This window comes from Ciconia boyciana, chromosome 6 (genome assembly GCF_034638445.1).
Source record: "Ciconia boyciana chromosome 6, ASM3463844v1, whole genome shotgun sequence".
Classification (NCBI taxonomy): Eukaryota; Metazoa; Chordata; class Aves; order Ciconiiformes; family Ciconiidae; genus Ciconia; species Ciconia boyciana.
The window spans coordinates 33,587,017-33,612,831 of NC_132939.1; the positions used below are offsets into that span (position 1 = coordinate 33,587,017).

General features: G+C 40.3%; 1 protein-coding gene across 2 annotated transcripts in view; it reads left to right on the forward strand.

Annotated features, from left to right (window-relative positions):
• Positions 1-25,815, forward strand: part of DCAF5 (DDB1 and CUL4 associated factor 5) — a 76,315-nt gene that overhangs the window by 271 nt on the left and 50,229 nt on the right. The window contains exons 1-5 of one of the 2 annotated variants that reach the window (XM_072866104.1): positions 125-145; positions 10,697-10,840; positions 15,053-15,089; positions 17,506-17,645; positions 22,025-22,154. In XM_072866104.1, coding sequence (XP_072722205.1) covers positions 10,729-10,840; positions 15,053-15,089; positions 17,506-17,645; positions 22,025-22,154 — 419 coding nt within the window. In that variant the 5' untranslated portion in view covers positions 125-145; positions 10,697-10,728. Of the gene's footprint in view, positions 1-124; positions 146-10,696; positions 10,841-15,052; positions 15,090-17,505; positions 17,646-22,024; positions 22,155-25,815 lie in introns of those variants that run through there. The other variant, XM_072866102.1, reaches the window with a different exon arrangement.

Genomic DNA, 25,815 nt, shown 5'->3' on the forward strand with positions numbered 1-25,815 from the left:
CCTCCCCAGAAAGCATCTTCCTCCTCCTCCTCTTCGGCCGCCTCCCCCGCGGCCCGGGGGGAGGGGAGCTGCGGCGGCGCTCAGAGTCATTTCTCAAACCCACCGGCGCCCGGGAATAATGTTTCCCAAGTAGAGATCTAAAATGGTTGACAGGTTTTAAATTCTACTATTATTGGGGGGGGGGAGCCCTGGACAAAGTTTTTACGAGAGTGTTTCCAGGGCGGGGGGTGGAAGCTGGGGTGCCCCTTTATTTGCTGGCTCGCCTGTTTTGCCCCTTAAAAGGGGATTTTCTTATTTTTGGGGGGTCGACGACGGAGGAGAAACAAACTCGCGGCGTGCATTGTGGGCGCCGGGTGACATTTGTCAGCGCCGTGCCTCTGGACGGGCGGGGGTCAGCGGTCGCTGCCGGGGGGCGGGCGGCGGGCAGGAGTTTGGCCGGGGGGCTGCAGTCCCACTCGGTGTCGGGCGGGGAACCGGGTCGGTTTAATTTAGGGACTGGTCACTTTGGGACCACCCCCCCCCCCATCTTCTTTTGGGGGAGGGGAGTAGGGTTTTGTTTTGTTCCTCCTTCCTCCCCTTGCAGGGCGCGTTTGGGGAGGGGGGGGGATTATTTTCGTGGTGATGTTTCTTGGGTTCAAGTCCCCCCCCGTGGCCAGCCCGGGGCTGAGGGAGCCATGGGGGTGGGGGGATGCTGTCAGGTAGGAGGGAGGCGAGGGCTTGACATCAGCTGCGACACCGAGGACGGGGAAAGGCTCTGCACCCCCTTCCCCCCGCCGGGGAGGGGCTGCGGGGCTCGGCTGCCCGCCTGCCCCCACCCCAGCAGCGCTTGGCGCAGGTGCCTCTTCCTCCTTCCCCGCCTCCGGGGTCGGAGGGGCGGTGGGGGAAGGAGGCAACTTCAGGCCGGGGCCTGGCCGGGCGCTGCAGGCCGCGCTCTCCTCGAGCGGCTCTTAGCGACAGGCCGGGGAATCGAGGGCCTATCCCGCCCGCGGCGGGGCACGGCGCGGCGCCCCGGGGGCTCGGGCCTTGAGGGGCCGCGGCGCTCCCCTCCCGCCGAGGCGGGGGACCCCGCGCCCTGCTGCGAGGGGGCAGAGCCCTTCGGGGCGGCGGGGAGGGGGCTGCTGGCCCGGGAGGGGCTGCATCTGCCGCGCCGCCCCGGGGACGGCCTGGCCACTGAGAGCAGTGTCCATTGCAGGCCGCGGGCGGGGGGTGTCGTGTCCCGGCCGCCCCACGTCCTCGGGAGAAGCGGGCTGGAGGGAACGGCCCCCCGTCCCCTGCCCTCCCGCGGGCTGGGGCTGCCGGCAGCTCCCTCCCCCGGGGCCGGGCTGCAGCGGGGAGGGCCTGTTCCCTGCCGTGTGGGGCAACGGCCCTCGTGGGTATTGCAGAGCTCCTTGGCATAAGGCCGTAGCAGCTTTGTTGAGAGTGGTCTCTCCGCTTGCAAGAGGGTAATGGCCTGGTTGCCAGACAAGGGGTGGAGGAGGGGCGAGAGGGTCTTGGTTTTGCCTGGCCACCCTCTGGTGGGCTGTAAATAGCGACAGGGGCTACTCAGGAAGGTGATGGGGCCATAGCTGAACGGGCTGCTTATTGCCTTGCCGTGGTGCCTGGGCAGAGGTGGGCTCTGTCACACAAAGGTATCAGTAATAACTCCAGAAATAACACAGAGATTCAATAAAAAGTTATTATGGCTGTTTGGTTACCTTTAAGCAAGGGCAGAATAAAAACACCTTATAAACATGGAGTGGAAGCTGATACACTGAGACCTTCCTAAATTTAACTTTCTTACCTGAAGAAACTTGTTAAATCCAGTGATTTCTGGAATAAGTGTCCATGAAGGATCTTGGTGTTACTGTCAGGGATTCTTTTATCTATATGCACACGCAACTTCAGAGATACGCATCCATTCATCTTGTGAATATACATGTGTATATTTATACATGCACATATACACATGTGTGTGTGTTGGAAGGGGATGCTGATTCATCGGTTCTGAAGTTCTCAGATGTGCTAGAGATGTCATGCTGGTTTGTACTGGACCTTCTCCAGTAGTAAGCAGAGCTATGTATTTCTACTTATAAGGTGCTACAGAGAGCTCAAGTGCATCTCTTGTTCCTTTTTTATTTTCCATAATAAGTGATGGAAACACCATCACTATTTTCTGTTCTTCTTGCTCAAGAAAGCCTTAGGAGGCACTTCAGGTCTTGTCATGTCATCGATGCAGTTACCTATGTTGACATCCATTCTTTAAGTGGAAGCATAAAAAGTTGAGTGCTGGAAGGGACTTCAAGAATTAATTTTGTCTAAACTGCCTGAGTCAAGGTAGGTGCAGTGAGAGAATAGAGGCAGATTTCCCATCACGTGGACATCTAAAGAACCGTAGATAAAAGGAAGGCTTTCAAACTATGTCCAGTTTTCAATTTCCTAACTTCTCTTAAAGCTACAGAATGTTTACAGGGGTTAAGCTTATCCTCAGTATTTAAGAGATAAATGGTACTAGAGTTCTGCTGTCCTAAATTTCACAAAATGACTAGGAAGCAAGTTAAAAAAAAAAAAAAAAAAAAAAGGGTTGGGAAGAGGATACTTAAGTTACATGTGTTAGCAGTGCACAAATTTGGGGTAATTAAGAACAGACTACCTTAAGTCTGACCTTGTATTGATGCCCCGAGAAAATTAAGAGCTCTAATTATGGTAACTGTTTCTAACAAAGTTTTATGTTATCTGTGACCACAAGATCGAGAATGCTTTATGTGACATAGCAAAAGCAGGCAGGTGCTTTGTTCTTCCTTCAAGAATAAGAAATTAAAAGGCAAAAGATTTATGGATACTCTGTTAAATTTCTTGCCATTGTAAGCCCAAGCTTCATTAAAATTACACTCAAAACACTCCTTTTTTAAGGTCATACTTAAACTTGAAACTCTGAGAAATAGCAAAAGTGGGAAAAAACAGTAAGAAGGAGAGCTCAGATGAAAGATAAAGGAAGGGTATAAGCTGCCTCTAATCTGAAGTTTTCTAGAAGAGTTGCTTCAGAAGACTTCCAAATGCAGATAAAGCCTTAGAATAGATGGCATGTGGGTCTCTCCTCCCTCAAAATAGTCAGTGCTGAGGTAAGGATGAGATGTTAGATGCCTCCATCTGCGCTTATAGCAGCTAAGAGAGTTAACAGGGATATTGGAGTATGTGAAAAGGGAGAGTGCAAGCAGTCTCTTCAGTCGTTCAGTTTTAAGTAATATGTATATTCTTAACCTAGAGAAGTCTGCTTCAGCTAATTGACTTGTTAACAACTTAGACCTTGTTAGAGCTGTTTTAAGTACAGCTGATACAGTGCATTTGTGGTGGCTATACTGATGCCATTTAAATGCTAGCCTGCATCCAAATTAGTGCTGTTCTCATCCGTATTAGCTGGAATGCTTTTTTTGGGTATGTGTCCCACTTTTTTTTTTTTTTTTTAATGTATCTCCCAGAAGCAAGTCTGTAAAGGCTAATGATTACTGTTTCAGTAAACATTTCAAACTGCTTAAACAGGGTTTACATTACCATTCCAGATAGTTTTCCTGTTAGGATTTTGGAGACAACTTAAGTGTAGACAAGCCTCAGCAGGCCTTTTGAAAGCATGTTTGAAACTTTTTGGTATCTTAACTTCTTTAAATCATGTATTGGAGATTACAGATTTAATAGTAATTAATTTTGTTCCTAACCATGTTTTGAAGTAAAAAAATTGATGTCAACAAGTTGGGTTGGGGGCCAGTCTGTAGGCTCTTGCTATGCCTGTGTGGAACTCAACAGTGTCACTTTACAGAGGGGGAGAAAGAGACAGAGACACTAACGTTTTGGGGCAGGAGTGCTAGAAGAAGGGACAGGCATAAGGATAAGAATTAAAGAAAATCGAGAGAAATGAAAGGAGGAGGTGGATACTCAGGAGAAGATGCAATGTGACAAGTAGAAAAGACCTATCTGTAGAATGACACAAGAGAAGAGGAAAGCTTAACATATAAGAAATATGTAAGTGGGCTGAAATTAGTTAAAACCAGCTGCTGGATGGAGTTGAGAGATTTCATTGGACAAAATGTGTTTTTAAATCACTTTATATACTAGGTGGTGGTATTTTTCTGTTAACAGTTTGAGAAACACATGGCTGTCCGTGCATGGAAATTAAATTCACTATGCAATGATATGCAACTGACTTCTTCCCTCAGATATGCCAAGCATCTCCTTCTGCAATTTAACTTCTTAAAAATAATCTTTACTTAGTCTGTGTAATAGGCTTTCTTTCTCCCATCCTCAAGTTTGGTGGATATGTTTTCCTATTTGTTTATCTGACTGTCATTTTTCATGCCTGCTATCTCTTACAAACATGAGTATCTTTTTCAGAACCTCCCACTTTTTTTTTCCCTGCTTTAAACTGCACTTTCAAGATAACTTCTGGGAAGTACTGTAATCTGAGGTTTACTTAATCCATGCATATGTTCTTTTTCTCTTGGCTTCTTCCCTCACCAGATAATGCAAAAATTAATAGCTCTTCTATGATCGTAAATTTGTAGGGATGCAAGAAGGTACTGGAAATTAATCTGTCATTTGGTTGCCATGTAAATGTGAAGGCGCATGAGCCTAAAACAGTGGAATGAGGTGACTTTAGCAAAGGTAGTGGAATATTACTTCTGAATTAAGGGGACTGTGTATCAAGTATGTTTTAAAGAGGGGTGGTCTTGATCTTAGTCTCTTTGTATCAAGCAGAATTCTGTGTGAGGAGGGATCTTAGGTCCAGTTACTATGTGATGTTTTCATTAATGTCTGAGAAATTACAAAATGTAAAGGGGATACCAGGAAAGGCAGCAATAATTTCAATTGAATTTAAAGTTAATGAAGAGACATTACCTGGAAAAAAATGGCATGTGGTTTGATAGGGACAAGTGCAAAGTACAGCACGTGAATAAAAATGGTCAACTCTACAAATACACTATGGAGACTAGACCATGGTCATGTAGAAGAGGATCCAAATGTGATACTAGATCACAGCATAAGTATCACCAGGCATGGTAAAGCATGTGAAGTAATCCTGCTTTATTTGGTTCTGTTGGGGCCTCAGATGGAGTGCTGTGCTCAATTTTGAGCACTGTACTTTGAGAAGGATGTGGCCGAACTAGATAAAGTTCAGAAGAGGGTATGAGGAATGATCAGAGGTCTAGAAAAATGAAAGCCTGAAAGAAAGGGGTCCATTTACTTTACAGAAGGAAAAGCAGAGTAGAGATGCAAGTCTTAAGGTGCATAAAGGTGTTTTTAATTATTACTGCATAAAGTTGTAAACTCTTCTTTGTCCACTGGGAATGGGACAAAGAAATGGTCTTAAGTTATAGGAAGAAAGATTTTAGGATGCTATTTGATCTTACACGTCCCCTTCATCCTGTAGTTGACTCACTTTTTTTATCCTCTCCATTGTTTGTAATGTGGTGCTTTTATAGCTTAAAGTCATAAGGTGGTATGATGGAAGCATCTGAACACGAGGAAGGAGTAGGGAGGGAGAGGTTGTTTGTCTGACAGTTGATTTTCTGTCAGGTCAACTTCTTTAACCTGCTCACCTCTGGCTGCATCACCACTGAATTCAATGGGAGGGAAAATAGCAGGAGCACATGGCAAGGGGGAGTGGGATTATATGTAACGTCAAACTGCACCCTCGGGCTAGATACTAGGATAATCTGCCTAATGGCAAGGATAATGAAGCACTGAAATAGGCTTCCTAAGGAGGGTGTGAAATCTACCTCAGTGGTGTTTTTTTAAGAACAAACTAGACACACATCTGCTGGGAATAATTCTGATACAGTCTGGCATTTTGCCGATGGCCAGGGTCAGCTAAGTGATCAACTTCTTGAAATACTGTCTGATCCCACTTTCTGTGATTCGTGCAACTTCTTGAGTAGATACAGGCAATAAGATTAATCTTTTATGTTATGATTTAGAAGTGTTGCCCACTTGCCATGTAGGTTTTTCAGTGACTGGACCTGGTATATGGGAGGCAAAGAGGAGTAGCGGTCTTGAGCTTTGTCCACAATCAGCAAGGTTAATGCACTTTAAAACTGCAGTTTAAGTCCTGACTGGTGTGATTTTGAAGTGCTTCTGTTAGCACACAAAAGCTCAGATGTGTTTCATGAGCTGTGCAGACACTCTTTAGACTAGATTTGCTTTTGGCAAGGGTATGTTCTGGCCCCCTTCGAACCATTTTAGACTAATAAGAACAGTCCTGGACTACAGGTAGACCACTGTTACTGTCAGGTAGACTCTTCTTCCAAATTTAATTGTGTATAAATTTAGTGATTACCTATTTAGAAGGTAACCAGATCAGGAAACTTTTTTGGGAAGAACTAGTCCAAAAGGAGGGCAAACCTAGAATGCTTTGGTTTAGGAACTGTGGAGGCAGTGTTTGTGCTGAAATATATGCCATGCTGAGTCATTTGGGACCTGTTCAGTTATCTAGAATAGGCATATTTTACCTATAGTGTTTGTCTGTGCTACTTTAAAAAACAAACAAAAAACCCCCGCCAAGCCAAAACAAAAGAAATAACTTTTTGGGGGAAGCCCTTCTCCCCCCTCCCCCGATTCTTGGGGTGTGCAGCATGCACAAACCATTCTGAAGCGGGCAAACTGTGAAGAAGACAAGGCACTTCTAATTCTTCTGTGAGGTCCACTTTGGGTCAACAGCAACTAGAAGATTGTCAAGGGTGAACACAAAGTGTTTGTCTACTTAAGAATCTATTTCAGGGTAACTATCCCAAGATTTGAAATGCAAGCTTTCTTTTTTAGGTGTGTTCTGTTATGTATCTTCTAGGTAGAATTCCTTAATCCTGCCTGTGTCTCTCATCAACATTAGTCAGAAGGCCCAAAGCATTAACAAAGTCTTCCAGTGACTTGGGGAAGGAGAAGAAAAATGTGTGTTTATGTATTTTTCATTCATGTGTGCTTGTAAAAAAAAATGGAATACTGCTCTTCTCTACATTAAGTGTAATATGGGAAGGTGATAAAATTTCCAGTCTCTGACCACAAATACTTCTTTGGTCTGACATCTCTTCCTGTCTGACTTTGATTTTGAATGTAGAAGCACATTTGACCCATAATGAACACTGACGTACTTGACTAATTACATCTTTTAAAATGTGGTTCCTTTCTGAAAAGTAACTGTAGAATGGCATTGTATGATTTTTAGTTGGGTCACACAAACTTTTACTCTTCAAATTGTCAGTCATGCAGTCCTAAACAGAATCAGCAAAATAAGATGGAAGTGAAGCTATTTCCACTTTGTAGATGTCAAACTTATTACTTCTGACACCATGAACTGAAAAATTACAAATTCAAGACTTTGTGGGACTTCAATTTCTTGAAAATCCACATGTGGAGCCCTGGTGGCTAAGGTGTTTTCATATGAGGCCATATATCCAGGTTTCCCAGATGTGTAGTAAACCTGTTGCTGTTTGTATATGCTCTGTATCATGTCAAGAACATACCCTTACCATGCACAGTTATGCTCTTTTGGGGAGCATTGCGGAGTTATCACAAGTTTGTGCAGTGGGCCCAGTGCTTCTTGAGAAGTGTTGAGTGTCTTCTGCTTCACACGTCGTAGAATTGGTGTATGTGCAAAATAAATCCACCATAAATTGAAAGCGTCTTAACTAATCTGCATTCACTGATCAGCTGTACAGAATGAATGCTATAGGCCTGGAGTTTTCTATAATTCTCAGACTTGTAATTTATGTTGCATAATGTGCATACACTTTGTGTCTGATGAATCATGGTTCCTTTCTAGAGAGCGTAAAAGCTCTATATATTCACATTTTCTTTGCTATCTCCCTGTATACCTGTCCATACATGTGTGCCTCCCTCCTTTCTTCCCTCTCCTTCTAACTTCAAAGAGCCAGGTTTTGGTAGTGGAGATCGCATTTGCTGGTTTGCACCTCTCCTGGTTTCAGTCACATAAGACTTGCCCTTTCTTGGGTGTATTTGCCTGTGACTTAACACTTCTTGTTCTGTTGTATGAGCATGTGGAGACTGGTAAAATGTCTTTCTGCCATAAATCCTCCTCTGTGACTGGACACATTGGTAAGGCTTTTTCTTTCTAGTGGAACTGGCCTTAAGTCAGAAGTATTTCTGGAATAGCTGAATTGGAGTTACAAGGGAGCATGCTTCCAACCCAGTTAACTTTACCATTTTATTAAACTTTTATGTCTCAGTGGGGTATGAGAGGAATAAAACTCAGGCATGAAACAGGGTTGTAGAAGTTCTTAAAGACAAGTATGTGCAAGACAATACATAGATGGAGAAAGGACAGAATTGCACGAGTGTGGGGAACATTTAAAAGCTCCTAAACTGTGGAACATGTGCCACCACCAAGGCAAACATAGTTCTCAGACTGCTGTAGTGTTGGATACTCAATAGTGGGGCCCTTTGTACCAAGGTCTCGTGGAGATCTAGGTGTCTGGGAAGAGAGAGACATTTGGATTCAGTATGAAGAGTTGTTTCTAAGCTGGAGACAGAGGAAACAGGCACTAAGGTATAGGAACTTATAAAAAATAAGGTAGTGGCAACTTTTAACACTGTCAAAGATTCTTCTGCAAAGGTTGCAATTTTTCTCTTACCCTACTGTATGTCTGCTGGAAACCACAGTCATGTTTGTTGTCTTTGATATCTTCATCAATTTTGTTCGTATCTGGACTAGGTGGGTAGTGGCAATGAATAGGAGTTTGCTGTTAAAGTGAGACACCTAGATGGCTGTGCTGTCAGGTAGGAGGGATGTGTAGACTTACTGCAGTGGTTTTACAAATTGGTTTGCTATGGTAACAATTAACAACAGTATGTTATTATGTTTTGCCCTGAAATGTCTTTTACAGAAGTCTTGAAAGACAATAAATGTAGTCTGATAGAAGCAATGTTGGTGTTCACCAGCCTTAAATGTTGCTTAAATTGTTTGCCAGGTAGTGATAACATTAAGATCTGTCTGTGACAGCTTTGGAAAGTAACCACTTCAAGTGTGACAATCACTTCTTGATTTTAGTGTGACTAATGTGGTCATATGTTTCAGCAGTCATGTATTTCTATGTCTCCTTATTACTAGCTCATCTGCAGTCACTAGGGTGCAAATATAACTTTCTCACCTATTTCTAGACAGAAAGGAATCTAAGCTCCCATCACTTTAGTTGATCATAAATTACGGTGAGTTTTTCTGGATCCATCACATTTGACTCTTATTCCCAGTAGTTATCAAATGCATCACGAATCTTCTTATCGTTTATTTCTTATTTGCTCTGTAAAGTACAAAATCAGGAGGAGGAATACACAATAAATTTCATGGAGCATGGGTAAGCATAACATGTAGCTGTACTGCCTATCAAAGTGATTGTCATAAAATCTGTTAGGAGACTTAAAGGCTGAGAGACTGTTAACTTAAAGGATGTTTGACATAACTCAGTTCCATGGGAAAACTTCTTAATAGCATATGATGTGAAAATTTTTAAGAAATCTGATTAACAGTAGTCATGAATTCTATTTATGCATTTGCCTCTTCTTGAAGTAAACTGCAGACCAATTAATTTCAGTTTCCTTTTGTCTCTGTTTCATGCCTTTTTCCTTCTGGATAGCAGCTCAGAAGGCACTGAGTTTATGCTTTTGGTTGTGCAAAGAAGCAGTAAAATGTTTTAACTGAAATCAGCATGTTTCTAGTGGCAATTTTGACTTGTGATGCCATTCTCTTTTGTTTGTTATTAAAGACAGATACCAAAAATATTTTGAGTCTGACTTGAAAAAGCTTTATTCAGATTTTTACAGGTATCCAAAATTGATGTTGAGAGTGTCCAATGCAGTAGTATCTTGAATTTTTTTCTCTTCCTAATAAACAATAGTTTTATGCAATTAAAGCATGAACAGTGTCTAATATTTATATCTGACTGTTTACCAGACAGAGCAGGAGGCACTTAAATATATTTGTGCATAGAGCTCTGAGAGCTCTGACCTGAGAACTGCACCTAGGCAAGCAATTAGAAGTACAGCAAGCTGTAAAGCAAGGGAGAGTTGAACAACTTCTCCCCAGTTATTCTCTTTGTCAGGAGTTCACCTCAGAAATGTCTGTCTTAACCTTTACAGATCTAGAAGCATGACATAACTGTGCATGCTGAAGATTTCTGAATGCTTCAGTAAAATCTTTTCATGGCCACATGTCACTCCTGTAGCCAGCCTATGCTGTGAAGGCTTTGCAAAGACTGCTAGAGGAGATACAGTTGTCAGTGAAAGGGGAAAAAAGTTCCTGTTTCATGAATAACATAAGCGATACTGGCAACAAGGAGTTGGTGTAGAAGCATTTTGCCAACATGCATATTTGGCATGTAATTCATCTGCAGCTTGCTACAGAATTTTACATACCAGTAAAATTCTGAGTCTCCAGGTTGCTATAGGTTGTCGGTATGTGTTGGCAGAATGGCAGCTGTTTAATCCAAACTTTTCTTTCTGATTCCTCTGTTTTCATTAATATTAATTGAATACCTGCCTGCATGGCACCTTAATATAAGTGCGTGTCTATATATCCAAACCCTTGCGAAGTATAAAATTTTTTATGCTAATTAGGGTTTCAGCAAAGCCTTTTATGAATAACTGCAGAGTTAAGTAACTTGTCTGTCATCAATTTGCACATGGCTCGGGCAGTAATGCACATTTCCTTCCTTTCTTCTAGGAGGGGATGACCGCCGGGTCTTACTTTGGCATATGGAAGAAGCCATCCACTCAAGAGTCAAACCAGTTCAGCTGAAGGGGGAGCATCACTCTAATATCTTCTGCCTAGCTTTCAACAGTGGCAATACAAAAGTGTTCTCTGGAGGTAAGGAAGGAAGAGCACCCTGATTTCACAGGAGTTTGCATTGTGAATGCCTGAGAGTAGAAGTCATGAGCAAGATCCTGCCCCACATGAAAGGTCTTTTCCATAGTGCCCTAAGGATCTGGATCTTAATCAGCAGCTGAAGGTTCTTGGGGAACAGGGAATTCTTTAGCTAACACAACATTTTCAATTTTGTCATGCTTTTCCTTTTCGCAAACCCTGGTGTAAACGCATCGTGTCTCGAGCTATCATGAGAACCCTGGGTCCAGTCTGCCCCTACATGTGCTACAGACTGCAGAACATGGTCTTTGTTATTCTGTCTTAGCTGTACTGAGAGCAGACCCTGCATCCTCTCTGGCACTCAAGCCTGATGCTTGAAAATACCTGCTGCTACTAGCTGATTTTAATGCACCCTTAGATGGCTAATGAAGGGCTATTGCCATCTATTGGTGGATCACTTGTTCTCAGTCCTCATTTCAGTCCTCACTAGTAAGTGTCTGCCTTTTAGAACTGTTGGCACATTGGGCTCTAATTAGTGTTGATAGTCTTAATCTTTTTCAATATAAATCCACTTTTTAACAAAGTTTAATTCTGTCTTAAAACTAATATAAGGAAAGTGGATATGTACTTGTTCTGGGGTAATGAACCCTAGCATTTAGGTTCATTTCACCTCTTGATTTTTGAAGTGTTGAGGTAGGGAGGAAAATTGAGTCAAGAAGAAAAAGGCACAAGACGGTCAAAATGCAGTGTCATTTTCTGCTGTATTTCATCTCCTCTGTCTGACATGATAATAGAATGGACAGGAGTTTGTATCTTTCATCAGTATGTCCATTAACATACAGCTAGACTTATTTTAGGATATTATGAGACTACTTGGTCAGAGTGCTTCATTACCTTTTTGAACCAAGATTTGTGAACTGCAAATCAATGCTATAAATTGATTCTAAGCGCATGTGAATGGTGGAAGCTTCCCATCCTTCAACGCTGTGTTAAAACTATAACAACCCTTAGGGAAAAAGGCATGACAAAGCTTAAGATGGTGTCAATTTTTAAGGACAAAATGATTCATATGTACTTCTCAGGTGGAGAAAAGCCCAAAAATGTCAAATAGTGGTGCTTATCTTCTGATTCTGGGGACTGCTGTTTGTTTTATGAGAAAGACAGCAGTCCACACTGTCTTCAAATGAATGTATCTGCATGAGTGATTCCAATGAAATTTTGGGCTGGAGTCTGTTTTACTTTAGTTTGAATTCAGACAAATGGAACCTTACATGAATATTCAAGGAATGAACTGTGCCAAATCTTGCTGGAGCAGCTGTAATGGTATTTTCTCATTTCCAACTCAACCTTCTGTCCATTGGGCCCTGCTATCAGGGTAGCAGAGTGGTTTAACTGTACCTTGCCACTGCAGTTAACACCTGCAGTTAAAGATTTACATCATTGATTATGGCGGATTTTTGCTAAGATGCCAGGTTAGATGAGCTGTGACAGCTGATGCACAGACAAACTGGCCGTTCTCATCACTTTTTCCTCCTCCAGTTTGCATAAACACACTGTGCCTCTGCCAGAAATTATTTCCATTGGAGGAGTCAGGAACTCTTTCAGCTGCTCCACCAAGATTCACAGAGCTCATCTGCAAGGGTTGTGAGTCTGACTCTTGGATTCCTTGTAAAGAGTCATTTTGCTGCATGGCCTAGATGTACCATCTGTTTTATCTCTGTCGGTAAAATGGGGCTAACTATATTTATTCACTCAACAATGTTCTGGGAGATTCCTAAAAGGTCTGAAAGAATTGAGGGTCCTAAGATCTATTGGTCATCATCCCCCCCCATACTGAAGTTGAAGTTGTATTCAAATCATGGAAGTTGGAATACTTCAAAAAACCACTAAAAATTAGAGTATGGAAACTAGCACAAGGTGCACAGAGCTCAGTTCATTGTGTAAATAAAGCTGCCAACAACTAATGACTTAGGATCTAACGACCTTTCCCTGAAGCAGCTCTTGATAGCAGAGGAGAAAGGATTTTCCACTTCAGTACAAATTGAATTGCATCCAAGGTATTTCAAAGCTCTTTCCTGTGAAGGAGCGCATGTGTAGCATGTACCACATGTAGCCATTACAAAAATGGAAGGCAGGAACTGAGTGGACCATGTTTTGCATGTAATCGCTGGAGAAAAAACTGTCTCAAGATACCAAAGAAGTTCCCATCCCTGAAGAATACTATTGCCCTTCTCTGTCCACACACACTGAGAGTAGAGCATCATTTGAAATGAAAGATCCCCTCCTAGTAAACTGCACAGACTTTTTTTTTTTTTTTCCTGCGTTTAATGTTAGATATATGAAAAGCTGAAATAAACCTACAGGGAACTGAATTTGTTTCTGTAGAGGCCTGATGTGACAGCTATGGGGTTTAGGTCACCTTAACTGTGCTCCTCTGTATGTGCTCTGCAGTATTTCATCCTCACAGGTATAATTGAAGGGAATGGCAGATACTTCTTGTCTTTCTGATCATTGTAACTGCAGTTATCAAAACAAGAGAGATTGTAAATGGGAGAGTTGCGTATACAATTACAACCCAGTTATTCTCAATGAAGAGTGAACTCTCCTGTCTTAAAGTAAAACATTGTTAGTGGGAACCCTACTGGGCTGAACAGTAGTGATGTTTTCTGCAGGGATGAATCCTTACCAGAAGCAACCAAGCAGTTTGTGGTTAGATTTTTGTTACCACCTCCTCCTCCCACACATAAAACAGAGAAGCAGTGGTTATTCTGCACACCCCCTCCTTTTCTTTCTTTCCCATTTTGGAGCTTGTGATGGAAGGGAAGGTTGATCCCATGATGACTAGAGGCCTGAAGCCAGGCATCTAGAATGATTCTCGTGTTCATACTGCATGGAGAGTGAGGAGCAGCAGTGTCTGCTGGAGGAAGTTTTGTCACTGGAGAAACTAGGCTACACTTTTCACTGGTGAAGTACATAGGCACTAGAGTAGTTCTACTAGGTATAAACCTTGCCTGTAATGTATAATGGGCAGTTTCCATTGCAATTAATGATCAAAGGACATTTACACGTAAGTGACTTGTTTATTGTACTGTGGAAAAGATGAGCTACTGCAGTAATCTAAGGCTGGCACAATTTAACTAGGAGCCTGTGCAAAGAGCAAGTGGATGTAGAGAAATCTCACACCTCATTAGTCAAAGAGAAACTTTCTCATATTTCTTCTGTTGGGACAGAATACAAATTGAAATGTGTATGGGATAAATGAAAACTGAGTCAACTGAACACTTAAGAATCATAACATGAAATCTTGCTCCTTCTGAACCTCTGGCTTTGGTGTACGTTAGGAAAGCTTCTCAACTTGATATTGCAACTACAAAGACATACTGAGCGTAAAAATATGACTGTGGGCTTTCTGGTTTTTTCCTTCTGAATTAAATATAAATGTGTGTCTCCTTAAATATTTCTAAAAAGGAGGTGCCAAATTAGATAAATTAATATTCAATGCAGAGAATAAAAAAATATTCTGTTGCTGTAGCTTGAAAAACACTGCATGAGCTAGTGGAATTACTTTGTATCTGTGACCCTCTTAGTCTGCATGTGTTTAATTTCCATTGTATTCAATGGACGTGATTAAAGAAAAGTGACATGATTGTCTGGTTACTTCATTTGGTTTTTGTTAATACAAAAGAAGTTACACTGGCTGTCATGTTCGTGCCTTCTCAATGGTTGTAAAACCCTGAATGCTGATAGTGTGAACTGGTGACATTTGAGCTGGGAGCCCAGTGTGTTTTGCTTATGGCATCTCTTTTCACCTTCCATTATCTTTTTATGGAGCATCCTGTGAGCAGGAAGAAAGGTGTATTCGCATGAGAGTTAAAGGTGTTCTGCTGCTTCACATAATATTCTTTTTACTGCAAGTTTCCCAAAACTCAAGCTCAAACTGAACAATGATCAGTAACACAGTTAAGTAGAATTATTTGTTGAGCAGTAGCAGATGGAATGGATTGGTGCATTTGATCATGACTGGAAATGTCACATGGAGCCTTTCACGTAACTGAGCAGAGGGCTGACCACTTGGCAACTGAACTGGTCTTCTCTCTGCTTCAGTTTTGTTTTCAAAATAAAAAATTAAAAAAATATACTGTTTTTTATTTTTTTCACTATAATGCTTTTTAACCACTGGAATGTGATGTTAAGTGTTTATATTTCTCTTTATAGGCAACGATGAGCAAGTTATACTCCATGATGTTGAAAGGTAAATACAAAGTTTGTGTTTCCACTGCTTCAAGAGCTCGCTTAATGTCAACTCACTGGAGGCACTTTTTGTTTTAAATTAATAGTCTGGGAGAAGAGCACAGTGTTTTAATCCTGAAACATGCTTTTTATTTATCTAAATTCATATCTGGAATGAAGTATTCCCCATCACCCCATTTTTTTTTCAGCACTTGGGTTCTGCATCGTTTTGACCTTGGAAAAGAGAATGGTTATTAAATACATATGCTGTCCTGCAGGCAGCATAGTAAGTTCTGAGTAGCTTCAGAGCCACATTATTCTGGCACATATACAAGTATTGTGGCACATACAGGCTTTTTAGTTTGTTTTTCGAAACACTCACCTGACTTGTATTTAAGATAGCTAGTGCTCGGGCCTACCTAACTACTTTTTAAAACCTTGGTTGCAGCTGCCTGATTCTCCACGCTAATATGAAGCATATTTATTTTGATACTTACTTTCTACCAAAACTGCAAAACAGTTGGGAATTAGGCTTTGTTGTGCTACATCAAGATTAGGCTGTTAGTCAAAATATAATTAATACAGTAGTGGTAATGTATTAGATTGGAGTTCTCTAGGTATCATGTCTTTTGAGCTTACTGCTTTTGAAGTAGAAAAATGATAAAGTTAAAATTTTGGTCTCTAGTAGTAACTTCCACAGATTTAAGCAATGACCATTTAAATAACATGAACTCAAGAAAATCAAGTATAAAGAAAAAACATGAAGAGATATATGTAAGAATAGAGAAATATAAAACCTTAAATCTTTTTGAGTTGCCTGCATCCTGGTTAACATAATTTGGACATATTTCTTGCTAGGTTTTTCCAAAGCCTTTTGCATTGAACTAATCAGTGTTCATCTGCCTTCCATCATACCTTATATCTACTTCTTGTATAAATCTTACATGAGAGCTGGGGAAAAGTCACTTTGTCTCACTCTTCTAATGCTTTCTCAGGAATATTACGTTGTTTGGTGGTTTTCTTTGTTTGTTTTGGTTTGACTTTTTGGGTTTTGGGGTTTTTTGGGGAGGTGTGTGGTTTTTGTGTGTTTTTTGTTTCGTTTGGGGGGTGTTTGTTTTTGGAAGGGTATTTTGTTCAGTGTTTTGTTTTTCTTGTTTTTTTTTTTTTTTAATTAAATGTAGAAATGTCAAAATTTTAGACGCTGGTGTTTATTGTGTTCTGACTTTTCAAGCTTCCACAAGATCTTTGTACTTGACAATTTCCTATATAACTCATTTTTTCCTGCTATGTCTTGCTGAGATGTTTTAACAAATCTTTTTTATATGTATGTATTTTTAATGTGCTTTGGTATCAGGGGGGTTTTTTTTAGGTATGCTAAGTCCAGTTGTAATGCATACAGAATTAATTCCTCTAAGGCTATTTGTGTGATCTTCTGAAAGAGACCTTACTGGTCTGACACATTGAGTTCTGATTGATTTCTATAGAAAGTTACTCTATCTTCTTGAATGATAACGCTTGATCTATCAACTGCTTTTTCATACTTTTAAATGGCTTTTTCTTTTACTGCTTTTTTGGCCTTTCTATTAATGGTCCATGAGACAGAATTAGTAGATCTGTCACTAAGAACATCAATTGCCATGTGAGCAAAACACTGATTTGATATGGGATCTCTTTGGTGGAGTTTCCATGAGGTATGGGGATTGTATACAAGCGTATTCTCTAAAGAAATAAAGGGGTTTTGCCAAAGCAAGAGAACAACGCCAGATTCTTCTTTCTTAGTATTTTAGCTTTTGGCCTCTCCATGCCACTATTTCCTCTTTTGGGAAAGTTGGGAAAAGAACGGAGAACGGGCTTTTTCTTTTTTATAGCTGCAGAATGGCTGAAATCTAGGTACTTTTGAGGGACTTATTTTTATTTTGTTCTTTTTTGCTGCTTTTTCTACATGGAAAAAATACAGGTCTGGTCTATCCTGGAGAACCAAGAAAACTTATTAAAAATGCCAGCTGGAAAGTTGCTCTTTTGTGAACTTCAACTGAACTTTTGGACGATACAGAAGCCTGTATTAAAGAATGAACTTCTGTCTTGTTTTCCTTTTTACATTAAGTAGTCCACAGGTCCCAAGACCTCTTTCCCTTTCCATTACCTCCTCCCAAGCTTAATCTGATACAACGTGATTTCCATAGCATCTTGCAGTTTCTGGAGTTTTTAATGTGTGGGTTTTGGTCTGAGGATTTTTTTTTCCTCATAGCATGATATCTTGATAATTCTACATGGGCTTTTTGTTTGTTTTTTACTCTAATTAAACACAAGAGTCTTCTTATAAAGTTACATAAACCTTGTCACTAAGTATTACTAGGTAGATAAAGCTGTAAATACTTTGCTTTTTAAAACAACAGCAAAAGAAGAAAGAGTGATAGTATTATGTGTCTTTTTTCCAGCACTGAGACCTTGGATGTGTTCGCCCATGAAGATGCAGTGTATGGCCTTTCAGTGAGCCCAGTAAATGACAACATCTTTGCCAGTTCATCAGATGATGGCCGGGTTCTTATTTGGGACATCCGAGAGTCTTCCCATGGAGGTGAGATCTCTAGATGGAAAAGATCATTGATTTAGGAAGAATTTGGGCAAGGGAGGGAATGGAAAAGTTACATTTATCTGGGACAATTGAGACAGGGAGCGTTAGAGAAGGGTGAAAGTGAGGCATAATTCTCGTGGCCGGTGATAGGCAAGCCCTGATCTTTACAGTTCAATATTACTGTCTTAAGTGACTTCATAAAGTACCAGTATATAGTGCAGGCTACCATAGACCTTGGTATGAATAGGTTTTAACTTGAGTAAAGAAGCAGTGGAGGACATGTTTCTTCAATAAAAACATCTTGCTAAACTTGAAATCAATTAGGAATGTGGATTTTTTTTTGGTTTTGTCTATAGCCTGGGATAAAGAAGTTTTGGATGTTTAGAAAGCTGTTATTTTGATTTGAATAATTTTCCAAAGCTATTTATATACCTCCCTGTGACACTGAGAATTGTTCTTATGCATAATGTTTTCTGGTTGTATGGAAACTTAGAGCCCTTATGTGATAACAGGGAAGTTGAATTATTACTTCAATCTTTTGTTTTCTAAAACCGAACTGAATACTGTTGATTTATGTAACAAACCTGCAGCTTCTCAAAACACTGCAATCTGTGTTTTTACAGCTGCAGTTTTAAAGCTGAAGAATCTCAGTTTAGAACATAATTTGGAGAGGAATACTTCAGTAATTTAATTTTAGTATACGAATACTTAAGTAATACTTCAGTAAATGAAGTTGTGCGTTTACCCCATCCTAAAGAACATAAAGCTGAGAATTTAAAACTGAGCAATCTGCAGCAGTACAGAATCTGGTTCCCTTCCTTCATAGCTAAAATAAACTTTCATCTTTTTTTGTAAGCTGATTAAATGCAATTGCCTCAACTCATATTTTCTACTGATCTTATAGGAAAGTTGTTTATGGCACTGAAATCCATCTTATGTATTTTGTGGCAATTTGTACACATTTGTTGTTGGGTCAAAGTTGCTGTTTAACTGAATTAGCTTTTTCCATACCTAGTGAATTTGGTAACTTTCTAGACTGCCATTCTGTTCCTTTTTGACTAGGAAATGAAAGCTGAAACGACATACTTTATAGTCTCATAGGAGTCTTTTAGAGCCACTAGTATCATGAGGGCTTTATTGAATGTGAGTAACCAGAATTAGGTCTTTCTTGATAAGCCCCACCAGAATACTCAGAGTAGTTTGCTTATTGATGCCCTCCCTACCCCAGGCATATTGCCTTTGTATAAATAAAAATTAAACATACTAGCACTTCATTCAGTTTTTGGTAGTCTGATTCTTACTGTGAATTCCGATTTTCTTGTGCAATTGTGATACCCTTTCTCTCTTTCCCATCTGGTAATTTTATTAAAACACTCTGAAAAGCAATGCACACACTCAGTATATGTATATCACAGACTTTAATACGGATACTTATAATGTCTCTTCTCTGTCTTTGAGGAACTCATTAATAACCTCCCTCTTGCTCAGAAGTCCCTTACTGGCACAGTGAACTGTTGTCTTCCCTTCAGCCAGTTTCATACCCCGTGTAACTCCCTTTGCTAATCCCAACTGCCTGTAGTTAAGCTTGATACTATACCACATGTGAATTTAGTTCTCATTAGATCTAGCACTTTTCCCCTGTATAAAAGGTCAGTTACTTTATCAAAGAAAGATCAAATTAGTCTGATGTGACTAATTTACCTTTGGTAAATCCAAGTGTCACTTCATCCCTGTTTTTCTGTTTTCATAATATCCAAGTGATGAGACCAGACACCGAATACGGCTTAAAAATTAGAAATGGTGAAATGCTCCTTTATTGCCTTCTCCTGAACTCTACACCATAAAAGATCTGTCTCTGTTAGGAGACAGATCTGTTGCTGACAGCTAGTGTCAACAGTCGGTGGGACTGGATGCTTAAATGCATCTGTATGAAGCTGCTCAGTATTGTAAGCTAATGTCCAATCTGATCTGAGTTTCTGAAATTGTATGAAATGAGGTTTGTCCTTCTTTGTTGTAGTTAAACCTTGCTACTGCTTTTACTGTTGCTGAGACTTCGAATGAGAAGGCTTCACCAGTGAAAATGGAGCGAAGAAGTATTGGCTGTGGTACAATTGGGGCTTTTTTGGAGTAGTGTCTTAGGTTCTCTGAATTTTAAATAAAGGGCTTTTGCGTGCTTATATAGGAGTCCTGAGTCAGCATTTATATGTGAGCTCTGCCAATGTTTACCACAATATAATGCTTGTTACTGGGGTAATCCCCTTGTCTGCGATGGTATTGTCACGGGAATAGGCGCTATGCCTGCCAGTGTTAAGTATAGTTAGTTACCCTGAGCAGCCAGCTCATTAAAATCTTGCAAATAACCTCCTAGTTTAAAATAGTGCATTAAAAGAAGCTGGAAAAGCTTCTTTTAATTCATTCCCCTTCTGTTTCTCCCTGCCTTTCACTGCTGAGTGATTTATGCAGTAATTTTTATAACCCCACTTTTAATTTTTGTTAGAGAGATGGTGTTGAGCTTCTCCCTTGAAAAACATTTTCATACTCCAGTGTATAAGAGCTACACTTGTGAATGAGCATAAAGAACAATAAAAAAGTAATCCCTCTAGTTTTCATTAAAGTGACTTAGTGCCTCATTAGTTTAGCTCCTGTAATCTCTCTTTAATTTGACAGGCTGAAAGACAACTTTCGATATCTTAGAAGAAAACTGTGGTACCAGGCCAGGCTATTTATAATAAAGGGATGAAGGAAAACACCAGTAATTAGTGACAATGATTTGACTAAACAAATGTACACAAATTAAAAGTTTATTTTAAAAAACAACTCCTTTATTTAGCAATCTGATGTTGTCTCTCCACCCAGCTAATGCAGGCCATTGCTTCTCAGTGGGGGCTGCCATTTTAATAACACAGTCTTTTATGTCCCAGCAGGGATCTGATTTGATGATGCAAATGTAGAAGGTCAGTTTTGGTGTTAAACCTTATTTGGAGCTGCCGGCAGACCAACAGCAATCTCTAAAGCCTTGGGGCAGGCTGGCAGAACAAAAGTTTGCTCCTGTTCTTCCCTTTGCCTCTGCCTGCTATGACAATTAATAGCACCAGGGAGCTTCAGCCATGGTCAGACCTTTGTTTTGATCACTGGTAAATGAACACTAAAAAGAAAGTCCCTGTGTCAAAAAGCTTGTAAATAGAGCATAAGAGGAAGATACAGATGGGGCAGGAGAAGTAAATGTTAATTCTGTCTCGGTTGATGGGCAGTAGTTTCAGAAGGTATTGGGAATTTGGGAGGGTTGTCTGTTTAACCATGTTTTAGATGTCTTAATGAGAGATACGAGGAAAGAAAATGAAGTACCTTTGGAGGTGCTTGTGGGGCTGAATGTGCCTGCACACAGTGGCTCAAATAAGGGCAGTAAGAGAGTTTCCCAAGCATGTGAGCAACACAGTGGTTGCATCAAAACAAACAGTGAATGGAAAAGTCTGGCATAATCCCTGGCTCAAAATAGGCATTGATTCCTGTTTCTTAGTTGAGTGAAAGGGTGGCAGCATGCCACAAAAGATACACACAACAAAGAGAATTAGACTGTGCCTAAAGCCATAAAGCTAGCAGAAAGATACAGAGAAGGATGACAGAGTCAAGGCTTTTTCCTTGGAGGAAGCATTTTGACGGGATGAATAGGGCAGAGTAGCAGGCCAAACACAGTCTTGTTACACTAATCAAGATGAGAGGGAGAGAGTCTGGATGAGCATGTTTTTAACTCTGTGTGTGAACAGCAAAATTTTTATGCAAGAGGAACACCCTTCTTGTCTACTTGTACAGCTGCTTGTACAGCACTTAAGAGGTGGCAGGCCTCTTTTCCTCAGGGTTGGCGGCTTGCTTTGAGCTGAGTTCCATACAAACTTATTTCACTTTTTGTAATATTATTCTCCCATATAAGCAATTGCTGCTACATTTACAGTTTGGGTGATCATCAATGGCTGTGGAAGCTTCCAGGTATTTATTGCTAGGCGACTTTCAGAAGTGTCCCCCCCCACCGCCGTGTGTAGTCCTTGTTAGAAGACCGTTTGGTCATGAACCTTAAGAAGATTCAAATACTTGATCTTTAAGTGGCTAGTTTTAAACTCTGATAACCTTCCATAAGCAAAATGGTGTCTTGAAATCCAGTATGTGTCCTTTCCCATATTTAGACAAAGTTAATGTACACGTGGGTGGATTTTAAAACCTCAGTGTTTGTATTGCTTTGGATGTGTCAGCTTGAGAAATGGTTTGAACATGTCTCCGTATCTTCAGATCTCGTTATGCTGTTTCCGTATTAAGCTGCCAAACTCATTGCATTGAACAGTTGTATGCATTGTTTGTTCTTATGTCTGAAACGTCAACTTTTTCAACAGAGCCCTTCTGCCTGGCACACTACCCATCAGCCTTTCACAGTGTGATGTTTAATCCAGTAGAACCCAGATTACTGGCTACTGCCAACTCTAAGGAAGGTGTGGGACTCTGGGATATTCGTAAACCTCAGAGGTAAGATCTGGCTGTCCTTGTCTTATGCTGTGCTATTTCTTTCCCTTGAGAGGTGATGGCATGCCACTCTCTCTCTCTTTTTTTTTTTTGAAGTCAGAACATACGATGGTAAGAAAAGATGCAGAACAAAGTTAACAGCAATGTTAGTAATGCTGAATTAAGTTATTTTGCATAATTAACATTCTTCTTCGTTTGTACGATCTAATTTGATTTAAAATGGGGCTAGATCTTCAATGTTAAGGTAAGTGTTTTTTTGGAAGCCTGACTGGCCTCACCACTGCAGATTAACTTGGGTTGTTGTGTCAAGTTTGCATCATTATATTTAGCACGGACTTGCTAATACTGGAAGAAGCCATGGTGGGCACTGCCTGGTTTACAGGTTTTTTTTTCTACCCAGCTCAGTTTTCAGTGGCTGACTAGAGGTTGTGGTGAAGGCAGCTTTTTACTCAATGCTTAAGAGTTTTATATGACTTCCTGGACACCTGCATAATCAGTTTGGCTGCATAATGTGCTTCCAGATTCGCACAGGATTTTAAGCAAAGTAAGAGAGTAAGTTTGCAGTATGAAGTGTGGTTAGGCTGGGTTCTGAAGTGGACATATGCAATGTCTGATACCAGAGTTTCACGTGCATGAGAGATTAAGTGTCTGTTGAAGTCTTTTTCAATCTTTCAGATTTTGAAAGCAATTTCATTTTTTTATTATAATAATCAGAAAAAAATAAATTGAGCACCTCAAGTAAATGTTTCCCTTTTTAGGGGGAAACATGTTTACATGTTTCCAGTTACAAGTATAAGCGTAGAAAGGAAATTTTTTTAAAAAGTGAAAGGAGGGGAAACCAGGTGGTACTTGTTTTACAGTGCAGTAGCCTCAGCTATTTAAAATCTTCCGTAGTGTACACTTGACTCTCCCCTTATTGGTGAATTTCTTGGAATATCTAGAAGTGCATATCACTAAAAATTCTTCTTGGGTTTGTAGTGTACAGAGAGGAAAAGCAATCTCATATGAAGTTAATTAAAACTGGCTTAAAAAAAATTCTAAAATGCTTAGACATCCGTGACAATAGCAGCCAAATTATGGTTTCAGGAGGGTTTATTATTCTTAAATTGTAAACATTAATTGTTTGAATTGACTTTTATTTTTAAGCTGGAATCAGAATTTGCATTCTGATGCTGGTGGCTCTAGAACTCGCTCACATTTGTAAAGTTTGCCAGAGCCCTTGTTGGCAGCTGTTGTACAGTCTGCTATTAAATTTAGGTTTGATAAAATTTAACTGGAAGGGAGTTAGGAAGTTGTCTAAGCTATCTTCTCTTACCTTGTCAAACTCTTTATGTATAGGTCTTGGTAAGTAACTTTCTAACATCAAACTAACTTCAGCATTTACTGGATAGAGGGAGAGAAATAGGGGGTTATTTTGCTCTTACAAAACATGTTTCCTGGTTTTTTTGCCATAAAATTTCTGTCATTTTAACTTCAGTTCATGCCTGTTTTTTCCTTGTGAACTGATATGGACAAAGTTGGCTTCGTCTTGCCAAACCAGCTGTCCTCATACTGGTTTTGCAGGATTCTTTGTTTTTCAGCTTCTACCTCAATTTTGTGATTTAAGAACTTGCGCAGGTTGAGTTGGTCTTGTTTTCGAAAGGGAGTTACACCAAAACATTTCTCTCTTCAGACATTTATTCTCAGAGTGTGAATGTAAAAGGAATGATGTTGGTAGAGTGGTGTAGCTTATATCAGTAGAAATTCTATATGGATACAAAATTTAGATGAAGTCTTTCACTTCAGTAGCAAAGTGAAATGGGGTCACCCCTGGAAAGGTTGTACAAGGCTAGCAGGAATAGAGAGAGGAAGTAAGTGTCACTAAGGATACAAGCACTGACCCTGATAAATGCAGGAGCAGATTACTTGAGTAAGGAATTCTCCTCTTACAAATTGTAACAGCAGCTTTCTAATAGCAGAAATAGTGCCTTTTTCTTATTTTTAGCTATTCTCATTAAGACTTCGATCTCCAAAAGTTTCTCAGCTTATATATGAAAGTGTTGATGAGCTATTGCTTGGGGTGGTAGCAGCTATCAGGTCATGGAAACCCAGAAGTTCTCCAGTCTAGATGCTGTCCTGCCTTCTTTGTCAATCTTAACGACAAGGCAGAGTGCTTGCTGTGAGCTTGTTGGGGGTTACTGTGTGTGTATGGGATAATAGTCTGTGCTCACACATTTTTAGCTGTATTGTGGCATTATTCTTTCTAACGCCAAATATAACTATAACAGAATTTAATTGGTAATGTTTCTTGGCAAGTAATTTGTATTTCTCCAGGTTTAGCACCAGTGTGAAAGACTTAATAACCTTTGACAAATCTGAATTCTACAGTCTTTTCTTGAATGATGGAAGGGGAGGGGAAAGGGTACCTTATGTTATAACCTCTGGGTTGTCTTGAAGGCCTTGCATAAATTAAATTGGTGGAAGCTTGTACACATGCATCTGATGGACAAGAGCTACCCTTTTCTGGTCCTAATGTGATCAAAGTAAATCTATCCAATTAAAAAGCTAAAGGGTGATGGTTAAACATCATACCTTGCAACTACAGTGCTGAAATTCCGAGGTCGATAGGTCACACCCCTTTTTCCATGCATAGGGGAATGCGTGCAACACCCTTATTGTACAGCTGAACATACAGCGCGCATACCACGCAGCTGTTCCCTTAAGCACTGAATTTAAAGCATTTGCACCTACTAGGTGTGATGCATTGTATAAAATAGGCACATGCTTCCTGCCTGCAGCCTGTGCCTCCCAGAGGACTCAGAAACACGAAAGTGAATAGTAAGAGACAGGCTGCTCCTCACAGAATAAATGCTGTTGACTGATATTTAAAGCCTCAGACTTGGGCTGAGCAAGCTGTAACTTAAATGAATGCAGGTGATAATGAATCTTAAATGAATGTAGGATGCCGGTGACATGTAAATTAACACAGCATGCAGCTGTAGCATAAATGAATGCAGGATGCAGGTGACAGCCATCGGCTTTCCTCCTTTGCTTGATCAGAGATGCGCCCAAAACATGGTGAGAAGGGTACGCTTGGCTGAGGGAAAGAAAATGGCCTAAAGCACTCTGCTGCCACTGCAGTTTGTTCCCAGGAAACTCTCAGGGAAGAGGACTCTGAAGAGTGAGCTGTGTCCTGCTAGTGGGCTGCCAAAGCTGGAGTCCCTCATATTCAAATAAATTAGACTGCATTTTTAGTCTTTAATAAAGTAACAGAGCATTTGCCAAAACTCCCACTGGTCTCTGCAGATCTAGTTTGCTAATCTAGAAGTATGGAACTTGATTTTTAACATATTTGGGGCCAATTCACTTTGTCTTATGAGGAAACAATTTTATTAATTTGTAGATCTGTTAAGATATAATCCTCACTCCAGTGAGGAGGTGGAAGCCAGAATTTAGATTTTCATCTGTGCGTTTTAGTTTTTTACCGTCTCTTCTGGGGAAAATACACTGTGAACTTAATTATCAGGAAAAAAAAGTTATTTGTTAAGGATGAAGTAATCCACATAATGCTGTAAGTATTTGTGTTAGACTTTATATAGAACTGAAGTTGGTATGTGAGGGAGTTTGTGTATTTTTTCCATATTCTTATTAATAATAAAGTACAACATGTAGTTTCGAGTAAGAT